The sequence below is a fragment of the Amblyomma maculatum genome, chromosome 2 (assembly GCF_055883805.1).
Source record: "Amblyomma maculatum isolate TAMU_Amacu chromosome 2, ASM5588380v1, whole genome shotgun sequence".
NCBI lineage: Eukaryota > Metazoa > Arthropoda > Arachnida > Ixodida > Ixodidae > Amblyomma > Amblyomma maculatum.
This window is the reverse complement of record NC_139345.1, coordinates 76,163,647-76,181,353: the sequence shown is the minus strand read 5'-3', so window position 1 is coordinate 76,181,353 and position 17,707 is coordinate 76,163,647. Positions and strand designations below refer to the sequence as shown.

Genomic DNA, 17,707 nt, shown 5'->3' with positions numbered 1-17,707 from the left:
ACAGCGCGGAAGGTAGGCGCAATCGCCTAATGTCAACCGCAAGGGCACGAGCGGTCTTGTGTGAAGTTATCCAGCAGGTGTCGATACACAAGCCGGCAGTGTTCCTGTACGCGAAGCCTGTGCTGAGCATGTTCAGAGGGACCTAGCCCGCCAACTGGCCTTATTTATGACACCAGCACTCCGGGCGCATGGGCCACGCTGTCTGCATTCAGGCAGTGGGGAGCGGCAAAGGTGATGTTTAGTCTACCAGCCCAATGGCTGTGCAGGCATACAGTGGTTCCCGAAAAACAGCTCGAGCTCGTTCATGGAGCAGCTCGCATCCGAGCTCGAATTGAAGAAGAACCCGGCCCGTGTAGATATGCAGGCCGGAGTGGTTCCTGTACGCAGAGGGACGGAGCCTGCTGCCCTGATTTACGACTTGCGGGGAGTCGGCGCGGTCGTAGGCGATCAGCGCACTGCAGGTGCCGGCGGCACGCGACCGGATGGCGGGTCAGCGGACTTCGCCCCCTCTTCATCCCCTTGACGGCAGCGGCAGGGATTTGTGCGGCCTGCGGAGCCAGCCCGAGGCGGGGGCGGCCGTTCCTGCTTTGGCCGCCTGTCCTGCGGCATGGACCTGCTGAGGGATCAGCCGTGCAGCTTCAAGGGGGAAAACGGCGCCCAGGTAGAGGTCACGATTAAGGGAGGAAGGGTGTGGGAATTCAACATTTCCCTCGCCCGCACGACGCGACGAACACCCTCTCTTTCTCTCGGGGAGCCCTCATCTTCCCCTTCTGGCCTCCTTCCTCCGGTGCTGTGGCGGAGAGCGCGGGGGTGAGAGAACGGCCCCTCCTTCCCCCTCACCTCTCATCTTGGCAGACAGCAGCTTCACCCGGAGAGACGACGCCGCGACGCCGTAGCGCGCGGATGCTGCAATGACACCGAGGAAGAACATTGGGCGTTCCCAATAAAGAACTTGGCCCGCTGGCTATGTTTGCCTCGGTGTGACGTTCTTCACGGCCACTGTTGTGGTCAGAGCTAGCGGTGTGGCCTCGGTTCTCAGAGCGGAGCCGCAGCCCCGTGAGAACCCACACAAAATGGCGCACAAAAAATATAGCTATATATATATATATATATATATATATATATATATATATATATAGCTATATTTTTTGTCATCAGTACAAATGCGGAATGGCCATGGTTTTGGAATAGCATGCAAAATGTTTTGCAAATAGCGTAGTCGGGCAAATACAAAAAGAGCCAATAGCCATTGACACAAAGCAAAACATGGTATATATATTTTTTGTCATGTTGAGCAGTGTGAACTAATAAAATGATATATATATATATATAAATGTGTGGGTTCTTCACGGCCACTGTATATATATATATATGCTCCTTGAAAAAAATCAGCCTAATTCAGTCCAAGTGGATTGGTGAACCCCATGCATAATGGAAGGTGAATTGTCAGAACAGCTAATGAGTTGCTCTGCAAGATGTACGTCACCCTTTGTGCAACAACGCAAGCTGCAATTAGCCCGTCAGACTTCAATTATTTTTCATCATCAAAAATGAATCTTTCTTTGTATATATTTAGGCCTCGGACAACATTTTAGTACCGGTTTATTTTTTGTACAAATGTGGAAAATTTCATACATAGTGTCATAATTGAAGTAAACACTAACATCATTATGCCGCAGATTATTAAGTAAGTATCCAAAGAATCATAGCAATAATTTCTGTTTCAGTAGAGCACATCAAACTTGAAATTGCAGAAGAAAAATTTATTACAGGTGGCAGCATACGCCAGCACGAAAAGGCCAAACGACATGCTGCACATAATTGCGCATGCAGCTTGTCAAAGGTTCAAGACGTTGTGCTGTAAGGGCAGACAACGTGTAACCTCCCTTCCGACACATTCTGCCATCACCAGAAACCTATGCTACAAGTATAAACTGGATCCCAAACAAACAGCGGCATGAAGAATGTGCAACGAAGAGGGGTCGGCACTCACCGGGCAGTCCTCGCAGAAGAGTCCGCCGTAGCGCTCTTCATCCGTTTCGAGGCACTTGCACTGGCCACAGACACACTCGCCGTAACCGCTGCAGATTTTCTGTGTTGCAAATAAAAACGTTACCCAGCTCAGCGCTCATTCAAATTCCTCACAAGTGCAACTCAAATGCTCCTGGGCGAAACAAATTCATAGTGAACAGAACAATTTGCAGCAAACACAGCAAATGTGCACAAACCACACCATCGGCTTGCCCGTCAACCAATATAAAATCTTTCTCCAAGCTGCATGAAAGTGACAACAAGGCGGACTGCTTCCACTAAATGTTCGACTTCATAGCCCTCCAAGAGAGAAAGCAGCTATAGAATGCAAGCCTTGCACTTGCTTTATATCATGTGAAAACTATCACCAATGCTTTAGCCATAGCCACTACTAACCCCATTGGGACCGATGCAGGTGTCATTTGTGTCTCTGCAGTTGCAGTCAGGTCCAGTCCAGCCATCACGACACTCGCAGGCTCCGCAGATGCAGCTGCCCTGTTCTTCACCTGCGTACGTGAGGTCATGCTTAACCGCTTGGTCATCTCAAAATAAACCTTTTGGCAGTGCGAGAGAGCATAGGAGGAGTCAATTTTAGACTTCCGCGCTCATAGACCGACGGCCCTCTAAAGAGAAGCACAAAACGGCTCCCTATCCCAGCATTCGGAAGTGAAACCGATGCCAGCAGTAGTCAATGGCCAAGCAAAGATGAGTTTTGTTTTCAGGTGCATGCACGTGTATCTATCACAAGGGGAATCATGGGGGCCCATCCACCCCATCCACACTCTTCAGGCTCCGCTGAAACCTGGCACCATGAATGAGCAACCGTGCTCTTTGTGTGGCACTGTTGCTAGCATACAACAGCCAACTACAAGACATCGTGCTCGGAAAAAAGGCAGCCAAGGAAGCACTGTACACGATGCCAGCATTTAGCATCATTCACTTCAAAAGACCGTTGCTACTATCATGGCTCCAATGGGGTAGTGGAAGGGGGCTGTCCCAATCGCGGCATGGAAGTGAAGTACCAGAAAACAGGCTTGCACAACGGGATGAGCTGAGAAAGCCATCTCCGGCACTCCTGTCAAGGCCGCTGGCACTCTGCCAAGTTCACCCCGACCCCATTTGCCTCTACCTCTGGAGCTAACTTCAAAAAATACACATTGTGATGTTATCACCAGGCAGCATCTTGGCGCGCTGCCAAAAAGGCACTGCTACAAGGACTGCTAAAAAGGGATAGCACGTACTATAACTACTAACATTTTTTTCTTTTAGAGGGGGGAGTTATGCAAGTGGTTTGCTCTTCAGGCGAGTGTAGACATGAAAGTTGCTGTAATGCAAATGGTTCTTGTCAGTTTTTTCGGAGCCATTTGATAATTCGAACATTGAATAATTCAACTTTTTTCCTGGTCCCGTGAAGGTTGAATTAATGAGAATTTACTGTAGTCATGTTAAACCTTCATTTTCTAATTTACGACATGTACTGTTCTTGTACAACATTTGTCTCCTCAGTGCAAGCATGTTTCTGCCAACTGTATCGAGAAAATCCAAGACTATATAAATTTGTGTAACAAAGTATGTCTCTCCCTGGAGCATGCCTTTTAGAAGTAACATGGCTACTGAACTAGCTTTCTGCCACACTTGTTAATGGTGCAGGCTTTTTAAAAGAATAAGGAAGAAAATAAATCGAAAAAAAGAAAAACGTTGTTTTTTTTTTTTAGATATAGGAAAAATATAATTGTGCGAGAGCGCTCATATTATTATTTCTGATCTTGTCAGGAACTTTCCCGTAAGTCCATCAAAAAACAAAGACGTGTTAAAAGCTGTGCCCCTCCCCTAAAAAAATTGCTACAGGTTGAAAGGCAGATAGCTACAGTGAACTTGCCTCCACAAAGCAATCTGTCGACTCGGTCACATGAAAAGTTATCACACTCGCAGTACTTTCCAGTCACGGTTTCTTCACGGTTCTGAAAAAAAAAAAAAAAGAAAGAAAAAAGAAAAAAGTTGGAAGGTATTGACGGGTAATTGCCCTAATAAACATGACAGTAACAGCTGAAGACTGTCACACTGTCCTGCTCAGTAAAAAGAGAGGGAAAACAATCGCTATGCAGAAGAACGGTAACAAATAAGAAAGACACAGCACTGCATCACAACAGCTCACACAACTCAGCATGGGACTGATTTTTTTTTTTTCTCCAGGTATATTCACTACTGTACATTAAGAGCCATACTTAATGATCACTGCAGCATCTAACAAAGTGGCTCAAATGCAGCTTCAAAATCAAAACAATGCTGGACAGATAATATCAAAAAAGCGACAAAAGGAGGTGCCAACTTCATATCATTTTTGCATTAACCCTTTCACTGTCGGCTGTTTCTGACCGGGACGCACCCCCAGTGTCGGCTTGGTTTCAGAGAACGAGCATATCAGGGAACGAGCATAAAGATTTATTTTGCATTATGATGGGTATACAAATGAATTAGTCAATGCAATTTGCACATTTCAGTGTTTGCAGGTGTTTAAATAAACATCATCATCATCAGTGACTATAAATGATATATGATAAAATAAAAAAAAAACACGCTCAATACTTCTTCAGAGTGTGGTAGATCCTGAAGCATGGGTCCAAGCACAATCCCTTGTCGCACACAGGGCACATGACACGAGTGTCTTTCCTTTTCTTTTGCCCTCGAACAGTGTTCCAACAGACGTGACACCTCCGTTGAGTGCGGCTCCCCTTCGCTTCGCTTTGAGGAACCATCTGGGGAAAGTGTCGTGCCGTAAGCCTTGTCGGGTCATCACCACTCCGTTTCCTACCTCCACTCCTAGCAGTATGAAACTCTTGAATGAGTTGGTAAACGACACTCAATCGGAATTCACCGAATGTTTTGCGTCCACCATTTTCGCGCCACAGGATGAAGGCATTGAGGAGGCACATGTCCATGATATGAAAAAAAAACTTTTTGTACCACTTGAGGGTCTTCCTAATACTTTCCGAGAAACTCATCATCATGTCAGTCTTGTCCACTAATCCCATCTTCATATTGTATTCGAGGACACATGCGGGCTTCCACTTCTTCTCCCCTGTTACTCTATCCACTTTCCCTGTGTCTTCCAGACGTGCATCATGCATTGACGTTAGGACATGTACATCCCTCTTGTCATGCCATTTGAGCGCAAGAAGCGTCTTGGTGTGAAATGACTCCACTTCGCCTTTTTTCATCTTTTTTGAGAAAGTTGGAAGTCCCTTTCTGTTGCACCGAAGAGTTCCACATGCGTTAGTTTTTTTGTCTTGCAGGCAGTTGAATAATGCAGGACTACTATACCAATTGTCCACAAATAGCGAATGTCCTTTTCCGAGGTAGCCTTCCAGTAGCTCGAGAACGATAGAGCCAGAAAATCCCAAATCTGTGACCATGGTCATTTTTGTTGTGGCACCAGTATACACAACGAATTTCAATATGTAGCCGGTTTTGACGTCGCACAAAACAAACAACTTGATGCCAAAGCGGTGCCTCTTTGAAGGAATGTATTGTCGAAATGACAGCCGCCCTTTCCATGGCATCATAGACTCATCAATGCAAAGGTCTTGGTGGGGAATTAGTAGACTGCCTAGCTTGCTTTGAATTGCTTCGATAAATGGCCGCACCGTTCTCAGTCGATCGGCAGTATCTGTGGAGTCGCTGAGATGCAGGAGCCGCAGGAGGAGCGCGAACCGGTTGAATGAAAAAATTGTTGCAAAAAATGGTGTCTGCAACATAGGGTCAGTACTCCAATAGTCTTGCAAGGCATTCTTTCTGACCAGGCCCATCATCAAAACGACCGCAAGAAAACAGTACATTTCTGGCACACTTGTTTCCACCCAAGCTTTCAGCCGCGATGTGCGCGCCAGTCCTGGTGCGGTTGTCTTCACTCGCGCGAATCTGTTCGTTTCGCTAGCGATGTGCGAAACAATCGACTCATCAAAAAACAGCTTGAAATAATCAACTTCTTGCGCATCTGGCTGAAGAGTTGCGCTAGCGGACGGTCCGGAATGCGACGCGTCGAAAGGAAACAACTTCGGCGTGAAATCGCCTTTTTTCCATATAGTTTCGGTTTGCCGTGCACGCTTCCGGGATGATGGCCCCGCCGTTGCAATATCCGAATCTGATGACGAGGAACTCAACCCTTCCTCCGATGAGACGCTGTCAGAGTCCGAATCCGAGCTTGGCTGGTAATCAGAACCCGAAGAGCCATCGCTCCAGTCAGCCGTCGAAGGACCCGCGCGGTCCGCCATCCGAAAGTAAGCGCGCGCGGAGAAAGCACATTCAGTGGCCAGTACACGGGAGAGAAACGGCGCGTAGTGAAGTCGAAAGAGAAAAAGATGGAAAGAGGCTAAAACACTCGTGTGCTGCTGCTGCTAACGGCAAGCTGTCCTCAAGCGAGGGCGCGTGGAGAGAGCGAATGCAGCAATCGAGTCATATGTCAGTCGGAGAGAGGCAACCGCGTGTGGCCCTGAACTTGCCACGCCGTAGCGGAAGCGCGACAAAGAAATAAAATAAAAACCTCCAAACCTGCCGCAGATGGCAGAACAAACTTTGAACCCATAACCGCGCGCGCGCGCCGAAGGATCGCTCGCTCGAGAGAGTAGTGTCACGGAGCGACCACGCCCCCTCCCGCGAGCAAAGAACGGGCGGGCGCGGTCGCACCATACTCTTCCATATATGTGGTATATCGGCTCGGAGCGCGCATATCAGCTTGTAGAAAGATTCAACAGATGGCGGAGCAAGTCCAAGCGCGGTAGCTTTACGGTGAGGCGCGAAGATTTGAACGCAAGATAGAATACGTACGGGTACGTTATTGACACTGCGGGGAGGAAACGCGAATACGTACCGGTACGTTCGTGACAGTGAAAGGGTTAATATTATGCACATTTAAATATGTATTATACTAGTGCTAATTTATGTGCGCATATGTGCATGCATGCATCTACTTGTGTCACGCGAGGAAGGCACTGAGCTATACGGCTTAGAATAACTATTGTCAACGATGACAGTATAGAAAGCTAGCTGTACAAATAAATACAGTCAAACCTCATTATACCGAACAAGTGAAAAATTGTAGTAAAATAGTTCGATACATCCAAAACTTTCAATATAAACTTTCATGAGAAACGATCCTTGAAAAGTTCAATAAATATAGCCAACAATTTGCAATATCAGTGTTCTTATATCAAAGTCTGATTGCACCATAGAAGCGTAAGATGGCAACAGAAACGCGAAAGGCAAAATTGAGAAATTATTCGCTGAACAAGTTCTACAACACATGTACGCAATGCCTTACTTCTTTAACAAGCTGAAAAGAGAGTCTCAGGATATTTGAATTTCACAATACATGAAAACAGTGGGCAAATAAAACCGAACTTACCTCTCTCGGATGGCACTCACAAACGCCACAGCGGCAGTCCCCTCGTCCAGAGCATGGCTTGGTGTCATTAGGACTGCAAACACACCAAAAATGTCCAATCAGTTACAACAATGTAGCACCACTGAAAACGATAATGTGCATGCAAATATTTAAAATTTTGAACAGTTTGCTGATAACATTTGTTGTTCAATTCGATTAGCACCAGAATCACACTAACCAAACAACCTGAACATTCAGAAATAACAAAAATTCATCAGAAATGACTGTCAAACATTGTAGCATTACAGAAGAATGGCATCTTGCGATTGACACATCAGCTGACTTGTAAATTTCTCATAGAATTGGCCAGAACGCTAAAAAAGCATGCGTGCTTAAGTTTTTGCTCATGGCCACTGAGAACTATTGAGACATATCACCCTCATATAATGTCATAATGTCATTAATAAGTGGCAGTAAACACACTAGCGACAAACATGAACAGGCATTAGTGATACTTTGACTGCTAATCGTAATAATAAGAAATGCAGCACTAATGGAAGTTGAGTTTGCGGACGATAGCAAAATGTTCAAGGCTGTGGTTGTTTCCCAACGAGAGCTTTTGTCCTTAAATATTTTTGTCAATGTATTAGAATCTAGAAGCTGTGCATCTTTGGCCACAGAGGACAAGGACAAAGTTCATGGGAGACTCATAAACCTCAATACCCGGCCACTCTAACACATTTATTAAACTGCCTGCATTCATATTCAAGACTATTCGAAAATATTTGATGGGTAGCCAACTTTTATGATTCATTCCACAAACAAAAATTTGGTATTCATACGATTTACTGAAAAGATCAGTTACCAGCACAAGTGACAATAAAAGTAAGGGAAAAAAAACAAGTCTAACAGGAAGATAACGCAAGAGAAAAGTGTAAAGGACACACATAAGAGAGTATTAAATGTTGTATTCATCCTTTACTGTGGGTGTTCAGAGAGTCACAAGCAACTGAAAGCGCTTTTACTGTTTGTCTTCCCTCCCTTTTTTCCACCTTACTGGAGTTCTTCAAGTTGCCAAAACCCTCCACTAAAGCCACCGTTTCTTCCCTCTCCTAGTGTCCCCGAATGATCAATGTTTCCAGCATGCCAGAAAGTGCAGGGATAGCACTAACAATGACACTCGATGTCTGGTGCTGTTTCTTCCTCACAGTCACTTCTGAGAATGCATATTTGCCAATTTCACAAGCATGCACACTTCTTTGCAGAAAGAAGAGAAGATATAGAACAAAAAAAAAAAAGAAAGCTCGAAGGAAAACCTTACAAGAAGCATCCTTTCTCGTCCCTGATTTGATCCGTGTCCTTGGCATCGCACTCGCACTCTCGACCGTAACGGTTGTTGTAACAATTGCAGATGCCGCACTCAAAGGTGCCTTTACCCTCCGAGCATTTGGGACTGTTTGGCTCCTACATCAACGGTGCAAACAATCAAAAAAGAAAGCATTACTTCAGTTAGTCAAGATTTCTATAGTCCCCGGGCATAGCGCACAGAGAACAAGCATTTTTCAGCTATAGCTGAATAAAACTTACGTTTTTCAGACTGTAAAAAAGAAAACGAAAGAGAAGCGACAGGGGTAAGCAAGCAAGCAAGCTGATATTAAAATGTGCATACTCTGAACAACCTAAGAAGAATAAGAGTACAATGCACAATCAACAACTACAAAGAAAGCAGCATTCACACTTTCAGAGAAGATTCAGTGTTGAAAACAGTGCAGTAAGTTTCAACAAAGCATGATGTATGAAGTGTTATATATTATACTATTATCTGCTTGCATGGGAATCAAACAGCCATTTAAGGAGTTGTAAATTATCACCAGTGTAACCCTGACACATACTTCAAGTGGGACTGTGGATGCATGAAACTAGTATCATTTATACAAAGCAATAAAAGAATTAAAGTAGATGAACACAATAAATGCATTCAAAATTTTTTGTGAGGGAAAAAGACCATAGCACAAAAGAAGCATCTCAATCTGAGACTTCTGAACACAGAATGCCCAGAGTTCTCAAAGGGTTGTCAAACACTGCAGTTCAGATATCAAGGATGCATACAGCTGTGCTCTTAAAAACAATTCTTAGGTAATTCAATCCCATCAGGGTACAAACTGATACCAGACTCCTTTGACAGCACACAAAGCACCTCAAACAACTTCCCTCACCTCAAAGCACCTCAAACAAGCACCTCAAAAACAGTATTCCCTGTTTACCAATGGGCACACAAGCACCCACCATCAAGAAGGGGAGAAAACATTTGTAGTTCCAGTTTCGCAAAGTGATTGGCATTGGAACAACTAAGAGGCTAAAGTTTTTTAAAAAGCCTTATGCTTTTTAAGCTGAATGTAACGAGCACAACAGAAGTACAACAAATTTTGTTCCAACCAGCAAGCAGCCATTACTCAAACAGCTTTACACTCTCCCCATAATCCTTGTATGTATACACTACTAAATGTTTTTACCATCATATTGAAGAAAGATGTGCGAGAAACACTTTTCACAGCAGGCTGCATGAAATTACAGAGAACCACGGGACTCTGCAATCTCACCTCGTTCCAAGGCTTCTCACAGTCGCATTCGCAGATCATCTCTAAATGCACGACCAGCGACTCGCTAATGCCAACAGGGTAGATCTGTATCGTCTGGTTCCACTGGCTGGGATCCTTGGGGCATGATTTGACCTCAATAGTTGCCTCGAAGGTCACCTGGAAGGTCACAGTCAGTCAGTCAATTCAGTCGTGTCCGACTCTTCGTGACTGTATGGATCATATCACGCCACACTTTCCTGTCTCTCACTATCTTCCTAACATCACATAACTTCATTTGCAGCGCCTCGAAGATGCAATCTCACAGCAGCCCACAAAATAAGACAGCTCAATATTGTGCTTTCTTTCTTTGTACGTTCATTACTTGCTGCACAACAGCTGTGTGTGGATCAGAAGACAAAATATGTTTGTTTGTATCTTTTTTTTTTTCTTTTTTCAATGTGTTCACTTACTTTTTGCTCACTTTTTTTTTTCTGGGTACCAAACTTTAGTCGCAACTGTCACAAGAGTAGCAACCTAGGTTGCAGGCAAAAGTTTCTGGTTAAAGGCAATAAATGAGCACATGCACACATACATATCTGATTTCCCAATCGTAACCTTAACCAAAAGTTAGCTGAACTTGTGAAGATGTTCTTGCTTTCTCTGATGCCAAGTTTCAAGAAAAAGATATGCATAAAAGAATTTTTTTTTGTTTTTAGATCCAGAAGCCAGCTACCACTTCAAAACATATCTACAATAGGTAAAGCACACCAGGATGTAACATGTATGAGAACACGTGCAAAATTAGCCCATGTTTAACGTAATTATTGCAATTTTTTTTTTTTCACTGTTACTGAAAGGCAAACTGCCTTTTTCCTACAATGGCCAAGAGTGAGCTGATGAGGCCTTTTTTATTTGCTTGCACACCAACTAATCACAAACAGACACACATTAACTTCAAAAAGAAATAACCAATCCTTTCTCCTACACCAAACGTAACAGAATAAATGAGACTAGTTAAACTAGACTGAGTTACTCACATTATCCCCCACTTTCAGACCTTTGCACACGTTGGTCTTCTCCTTCTTGTCTCTGTAAATCATGAAAAGGATCGGCATAAGTCGACGCATAACCGTCAAAACAGACTTTACATGTGATAAAACTTTCCTGCATGACGACTTCTGGCAAGGAGATGACCGAAAGATATGTGGCTTAAGTAGGATTGTAGTAATATCCAAAATTTCTAACAAAAATCAAATATATTTGTCATATAATTCATATTAAACAACCAGAAATCCAAGAATTATTGAATATTCAAAACTTCCGAGAACATATTCGACACAGATTGAACACCACATCCAGTTTCATAGGTCAAAGTGTGGCAAAATGACATCATAAGAGCAATAACTATTTGAAGATCGAATTTAAAGTCCCACGAAAGAGGTACAAAGCCATGCTCTTAGCTTCGCTCTCCAGCACTCATCCCAAGAACTGATCACATCCAGACGTTGCTAGGCGTGGACCTCAATGCGAAACTCTACAAAAGGGCTTTCTTAGATTCCCGGGACGAAAACTATGTGGCCGCCTACCCACTCCCTCTCCCCCCCCCCCACACAAGAAAAAAAAAAAAAAGAGCATGCAATCACCCTGTCGCCTTCACAGCTCTCCGAGCAAAGAGCTCTGGCATCTGATTTTTTAGTAAACTATGACACATGAAATAGCACACTTTCAGAATTTCATATGGGGCACCCACGGGGGTGCCAATTATATATCAGCTCCTAGCATTAAGCCTTCAGCAAGTTACTGTGTACTACAGAAAAAAGCAAGCTGTATAAGGTATTAAACCAGACACATAAAGAAGAAGTCTCACTTTAATCACTGTTTCTCTTTTTTTTCTTTTCTGACCAAAGTAAAGTAAAAGTGATTATAGAACAAAAACCAATGCAAAGAGAAACAAATTTCACTGCAACAAAAAAATCTCAAAGGCACGAGTTTTGGACTAGGGGTGTGTGAAAATTAAGAATTTCGAATATGAATTAAGTATGTCTATTATTTGATTCGTACTCAATTCGAAAAATTGATATTTGACTTCAGTGAAATTCTAGTTTAATTTTGTTTGAAAATATCATGAAAATTCTGTAACAAGCCAGATGAACAATGTTCACCATTTCTTTATGTTATTTTAATTGATCAGATATTCAGTATTCAATTTGATATTCGAAGACGTATTTTTTTTCTCACGATTGTATTTGGTTTGTATTCGGAAATTTACATATATGCACGCCAGTAGTTTTGAACACGCAACCATGGAACACAGCAGTTTTAAAAGCTCAAGAAAGGCATTAATTACCCAAGACAGCTGGACATGTAACTGATCTGAATATGGCTGCTGGTCACATTGTCCTTGATTTCCACTTTGGAGGTGATTTTCTGCAGAAAAAAAAAAAATGTGAAGTGCTTTTTTTTTTTGCAGCTGACAGAACCTCTCCTGAAGCAGTAAGGCTAAACATTCGGTCTGTGTGGAATAATCTTCAAAAACAAAGATGTAAACAGGTTCTTGCACGTGGCCACGATGATTCAATATCATAACACAAACTGTTATGAATGTTTATACAATGGCGACAATTTAATGTGGCAACTGGCACGCAGAATATGTACAGTCAACAAAGTTCCCAGGCTCCAAAACATCAAATCCTTTCAACATGTCAGACTTTCTGAGCGACAGTGAGAAAGTGAAGCTGGCTTGTAGTGACTATATAATTACTCCATTCTAATGACAAAAAGGCTACTTCCACTTAGGATGGAACTTTTGCAAACTGCGAAAGGACAAGAAAAGAAATACAGCTAACAATGCCATTGACTGCCACGGAGCCCAGTACCTTTTAATATATTGAACATTCCAACGAACGAGTTTGACAATTGCGAACACTGTACAAATGATCAGAGACGATTTCACAATTGTAACTTCCTTAATTAAAACCTATTTTTTGTAAATCCCATACTAAGATTTAAATTCATTCCTCAGAAGTGACATAGAATACTGCATTTAAGCATTTCACTAAGTGTAAGCAAGGCCACTCCCAGTACCTTTTAATATATTGAACATCCCGATGAACAAGTTAGACAATTGCGAACGCTGTACAAATGTTCCGAGATGATTTCACAATTGTTACTTCCTTAATAAAAACCTATTTTCTGTAAATCCCATACAAAGATTTAAACCCATTCCTCAGAAGTGACATAGAATACTGCATTTAAGCATTTCAATAAGTGTAAGCAAGGCCACTAGCAGGCTTGACACTTACATCATACTGTTCGCGCACGAGCTGCACAACATTGGAAGAGTCGTTTTCCAGGCGGCCACTGCTGCACCCTTCGAGCTGGTTGCCCAGTTTCTCGTAGACGCTGATCTGATCAGCTGTGACGGCAAAGATGATGTTGACCTTGTGCTCCTGGATCTTGGCATTGATCTGACTCAGAGAAGGGTAGTCCTGGTGCACGCTCTGGGTGTACTCGCCATTCTCCAGGTGGCATCGACCGTCATTTGGCTTCACTATGCCCCCAAGCTGAGCAGCAGTACAGAGACAAAAGGTGGAGACAGAACCCCACTTCTTATCATCCACAAAGGACACTGTCACGCTGAACAAAATGTGCACTGCCTCAAAACATTTCTATGCTGTTTCTTTCGAACTTCATTCATTAGGGGCATTTTCTAATGTTTGAGACTAGTGCCATCATTTTAAACAGCCCATCTCAGAAGTTGGCTGCAAGTTTTAAACAGAGTGCCACGGACAGCGACAATCTTTCTGCCTTTGACGCCCACTGTGTGCAGTTGCTGCTATCACTGATGTTATCTTATTTTCCACTTGTGGGCACAAGTTCACAGCATATTTTACTCCTACCTTCTATGCGCCAAGCCTGTCATCACCACCATGTGACCGTGACACAGATGACAAATTAAAAGTGCTTTCAAAGCTTGACCTCGAATTAAATACATGGCAACAGAGGCGTGACCTGCTGAGACAAAGAATCCATCATAAACAGGGCATGATTGAGGCTTGAATAAGCAGAATAACGATCCTGTGCCCAACAGCCCGTTCAATCTAGGTGGCTTTGATAAAAACTACTGTCAGTGAAGAGGGTGTTTCCTGAACGCTGTCATGAAGCTATGGTAAAGTGACACCTCCTTGATGGAGGAGTGACATCGGCGGTCGATTAACAGCGAGGCAAGGCGCTGCTGGAAAAATGCAACAAGGTGGTTGGTGAAACACAATGCCCCTTGAAGGCCACAGTAACGACAGTTTACTGTATTCAACAGCAATATGACAGCGATACCTGGATACATGCAGGTCCTAAAACCAGTATATAGAATCCTGTACAGTGAATGCTCGTTAATTGGACTCCCGTTAATTCGGAAAATTCGATAACTTGACCTTCGTGCCTGGTCCCTACAATTATATATAGGAGTCTACGGCATGAAACTATCGTTAATTCGGAGGGATTTGACCGCACATCGAATAATTCGGACAACTTTGGGAAGTTACCTAGGCTTGAAAACGAAAAGACGAACGTGACACAAAAGCGCTACCCAAACGTAGCACCGTCATAGACATCAATTAATTAACTTGGCTCTACTTGTGACTGGATGGGCACTTTTTCTTGTTTTTTTACATGTTGCCGTTATCGGCGGCACCATTTTGTCATTTTGTTCTCGATGCGCTGCATCCTTGCGCGCTGTTTTATCGAGAACCATTGGATTTAGTGCATGCTTTTCTGTTGTGCGCTGGTTTCACCACACTCTCTGTTGATGGCAATGCAGGCAAAACGGCCAAACTGCTATGAGGCCAAGGACTTGGCTACCAAAGTGGAAAGTTTGCAGGACCTTATGGCGGGCTCTCCCGACAAGTCATGGAGAAATACGATGTGAAAAGGAGTACCCTGAGCCCATATGTGAGGGGCCATGAGTGGAGTAGCCTCAGCCCCCTGTGAAGCATACTGCGGGAGTGCTCGTTGTGTTAGAAAAACTTTGTTCGGGCACTGCAGCCAGCATGCAAGCTGCTGAGCATCTAGAAGGACTTAGAAGTATTATCTGCGTGGGTTTCTGCAGGAAAGCAGAGAAACTTCCTCGGTTACTTAAAGCAATAAAGGTATGTTGATGAAAGTTGTGCATTTATATGTAGTTTTTTTTTTTTGCCCTCTCGATAGTTCGGGCATTTTTTGCAGTCCCTAGAAATCCAAATTAACAAGCTTTTGCGGTACAGAACTTATACTGGATTTTTCAGTGGGTTGTACACTTCTGTGCAATTATAACTTCATTTTATTTCCAAATAGCATGCAAATTCTGAAATAGACAGGACCAACAATGTTTGCTAATTTTTTTATTTTCCGTTTTATTTTTTTTTTCACCGACAAGATATTTGATATTCACTTTAATACTCAAAGGCATTTTTTTCTCATGCTTGTATTGTATTCATATTTGAAAATTTCAATATTCGCACGTCCCCAGTGAACAGTGAATGTGCGATGCGAAATAGATCAAATAGCAAGAGTATAGAAAAAAAAAAAAGAACTATTCAGAATAAGAGATTTCCACAACCCTAATTCTCTTTCACTGATTGCCACTGCTGATAACACTGCTGATAACACTGCACTGTATACAATGTCTTGTTGTAGTCTCTCCTCCCCCATTTAATTAGTAGTTTTTATTTACTATTATTACTGTCCATGTCCACATCAACTGTTGCAATGAACTTTGGATGCAAAGAGAACCCTTAGTGGCTCCGAAGTAACCATGAGAGCCTAACATGCTTCAACAGAACAAGAGGCTATAGACATAGGATGCCAAACACAACAATGAATTTTCTGAACATGACTCCGCCCGTTTAGCTGGAACCCTCCGACAGAACAATTTGTTGACTAGAGGGCACGTGAGAAGACTGTTGAACTGGTGCTCACCTTGCCATCACCAGCGTAATGGAAGCCGCTGTCTGTGGAGAAGAGAAGAAGCCGACGGGCTTTTTCCCTCCAGCCAATGTCCTTCTGCAAAACAAAGAAGAATGACAAAGCAGCAGTCGTTGCTTGAGAAAAGGAGCATTTAGATATCACAGTGCTGTAAGCCACCTCAACATGGCTCCCCATGCAGTGGAAGTCATTAGCCATATCTCTTGGGACGCTGCTACAACTACGTCAATGTGATCACACGGGCTGTGTTCAGAACTTTTACGCTAAAAGCAAATGAATAAAATGAATGCAGCTACAGTGTGTCTAAAGCCACTGGAGAAGCCAGCACCCCATGAACCCGACAGTGATAGCCTGTGCATGCAATAAAATTGTTTAGCAGTCTCACCACATATGATCAAACTTTCATTACCATACATCGCCATAACAAAATCTACACTATTTTAAATGGTATAAATTACCATACTCAAATTATCATTCCACTCCTAAGCCATGCAGCAGAAAAGGCTCTGTTAGAAAAGAAGCAATGCAATCATACCCCTAAGTACTTCAGAATTATTCTCGCTAAAATACTTGGGTAAGCCTTTTGCACTTCCATCATGCTGTATTTGCTTTAAGTCACTCGGTCATCATTTAGAGGAGACTGTAAGCCTCGCAGTCACACATCCTCAAGTGACGCCACAGGAGGCGACTCACGTGGCAGACGACGGCTTGCATTATGGCGTCAAACCCGCCTTCGGGAGCATCGAGGTTTCCAGAGACCTTCGCTTCAGCCACCTGTGTCTTAAACAGGCCAGTGTTGATATCGAGGGGCATGTGGTTTTTGAAGCCATAAGGTGCAACGCAGCCGTCACAAGGCCTGTCCAACCTGCAAGAAACGGAAACAGTTCACACATCAAGACCCCAGAAACATTTGACATCTCTCTAGGCAATTTGGATGGTCCTTGTAATAATAAACATTAAGCATAGCACTTTAAGCATTATGCATAAGCCACTGCTAGCCCAAAGAGTGCAGCCGTAAGCCGCCAATACTTATATACCCACATATTTCTATCGGACCAGAGTGGCATAAGCTTTACATCAGTGCTTCGTCAATGCTTTCATTTTTTAATATGGGATTCCTGCCATGCTCCCCTCGACTGTAACCTGCCTTTGCACATGCTCTACACAAGGCCTATGAGGCATCCTAAATAAATAACTGCAGTGCGCTGACGTTATGTTCCCTATATTTCAGTGACTTTCTTTTAGGATGGCATTCTTTACACCTGCAGTAAAAGCTGCTTGGAACGAGCACTCGCAAATCATGATTTAATGTCCACTTGTTCATTCAGGTTCAGCCAATGATGAAATAGTGTTCCGATAATATGCGATATATATACTTGCTCAAGGTTGCTGTTAAAGCATTTAATCAACACCTGTCGAGTGTGCACAGCTTTTTTTCTACAGGGACATAAAGAGAATTATGGACTCTGCAATTATACAGCAGCTCATAAAGAAAAAAAAAAGTCAATGAAGTCCACTTGTGAAATGGTTTGTGGTGATATGTTACCAGGTTATAAAAGCACCATAATCAGCGAGAACAGCATTTTATCAGTATATGCCTAGTTTAATTTGTCCCAAGTGCCTTTTAAAAGCTTGGACTCCCCTATATACGTCACCCGACAGTAGTGGTTGATAGGACTAGAAAATTCGACCAGCTGGAAGCTGTCCATCACGGCCATAACACATCTCGTGAAGAATGATAGTTGCTCAATAAAGCACT

General features: G+C 43.2%; 1 protein-coding gene across 2 annotated transcripts in view; it reads right to left on the bottom strand.

Annotated features, from left to right (window-relative positions):
* Window positions 1–17,707, bottom strand: part of mys (position-specific antigen beta subunit myospheroid) — a 38,179-nt gene that overhangs the window by 15,508 nt on the left and 4,964 nt on the right. For both annotated transcript variants that reach the window (XM_084594541.1, XM_084594540.1), the window contains exons 7-17: window positions 16,642–16,813; window positions 15,943–16,026; window positions 13,293–13,553; window positions 12,338–12,417; window positions 11,028–11,079; window positions 10,012–10,167; window positions 8,733–8,875; window positions 7,433–7,505; window positions 3,911–3,992; window positions 2,428–2,537; window positions 1,994–2,092 (exon numbers count right to left, since the gene is read on the bottom strand). In XM_084594541.1, coding sequence (XP_084450667.1) covers window positions 1,994–2,092; window positions 2,428–2,537; window positions 3,911–3,992; window positions 7,433–7,505; window positions 8,733–8,875; window positions 10,012–10,167; window positions 11,028–11,079; window positions 12,338–12,417; window positions 13,293–13,553; window positions 15,943–16,026; window positions 16,642–16,813 — 1,312 coding nt within the window. The remainder of the gene's footprint in view (window positions 1–1,993; window positions 2,093–2,427; window positions 2,538–3,910; window positions 3,993–7,432; window positions 7,506–8,732; window positions 8,876–10,011; window positions 10,168–11,027; window positions 11,080–12,337; window positions 12,418–13,292; window positions 13,554–15,942; window positions 16,027–16,641; window positions 16,814–17,707) is intronic.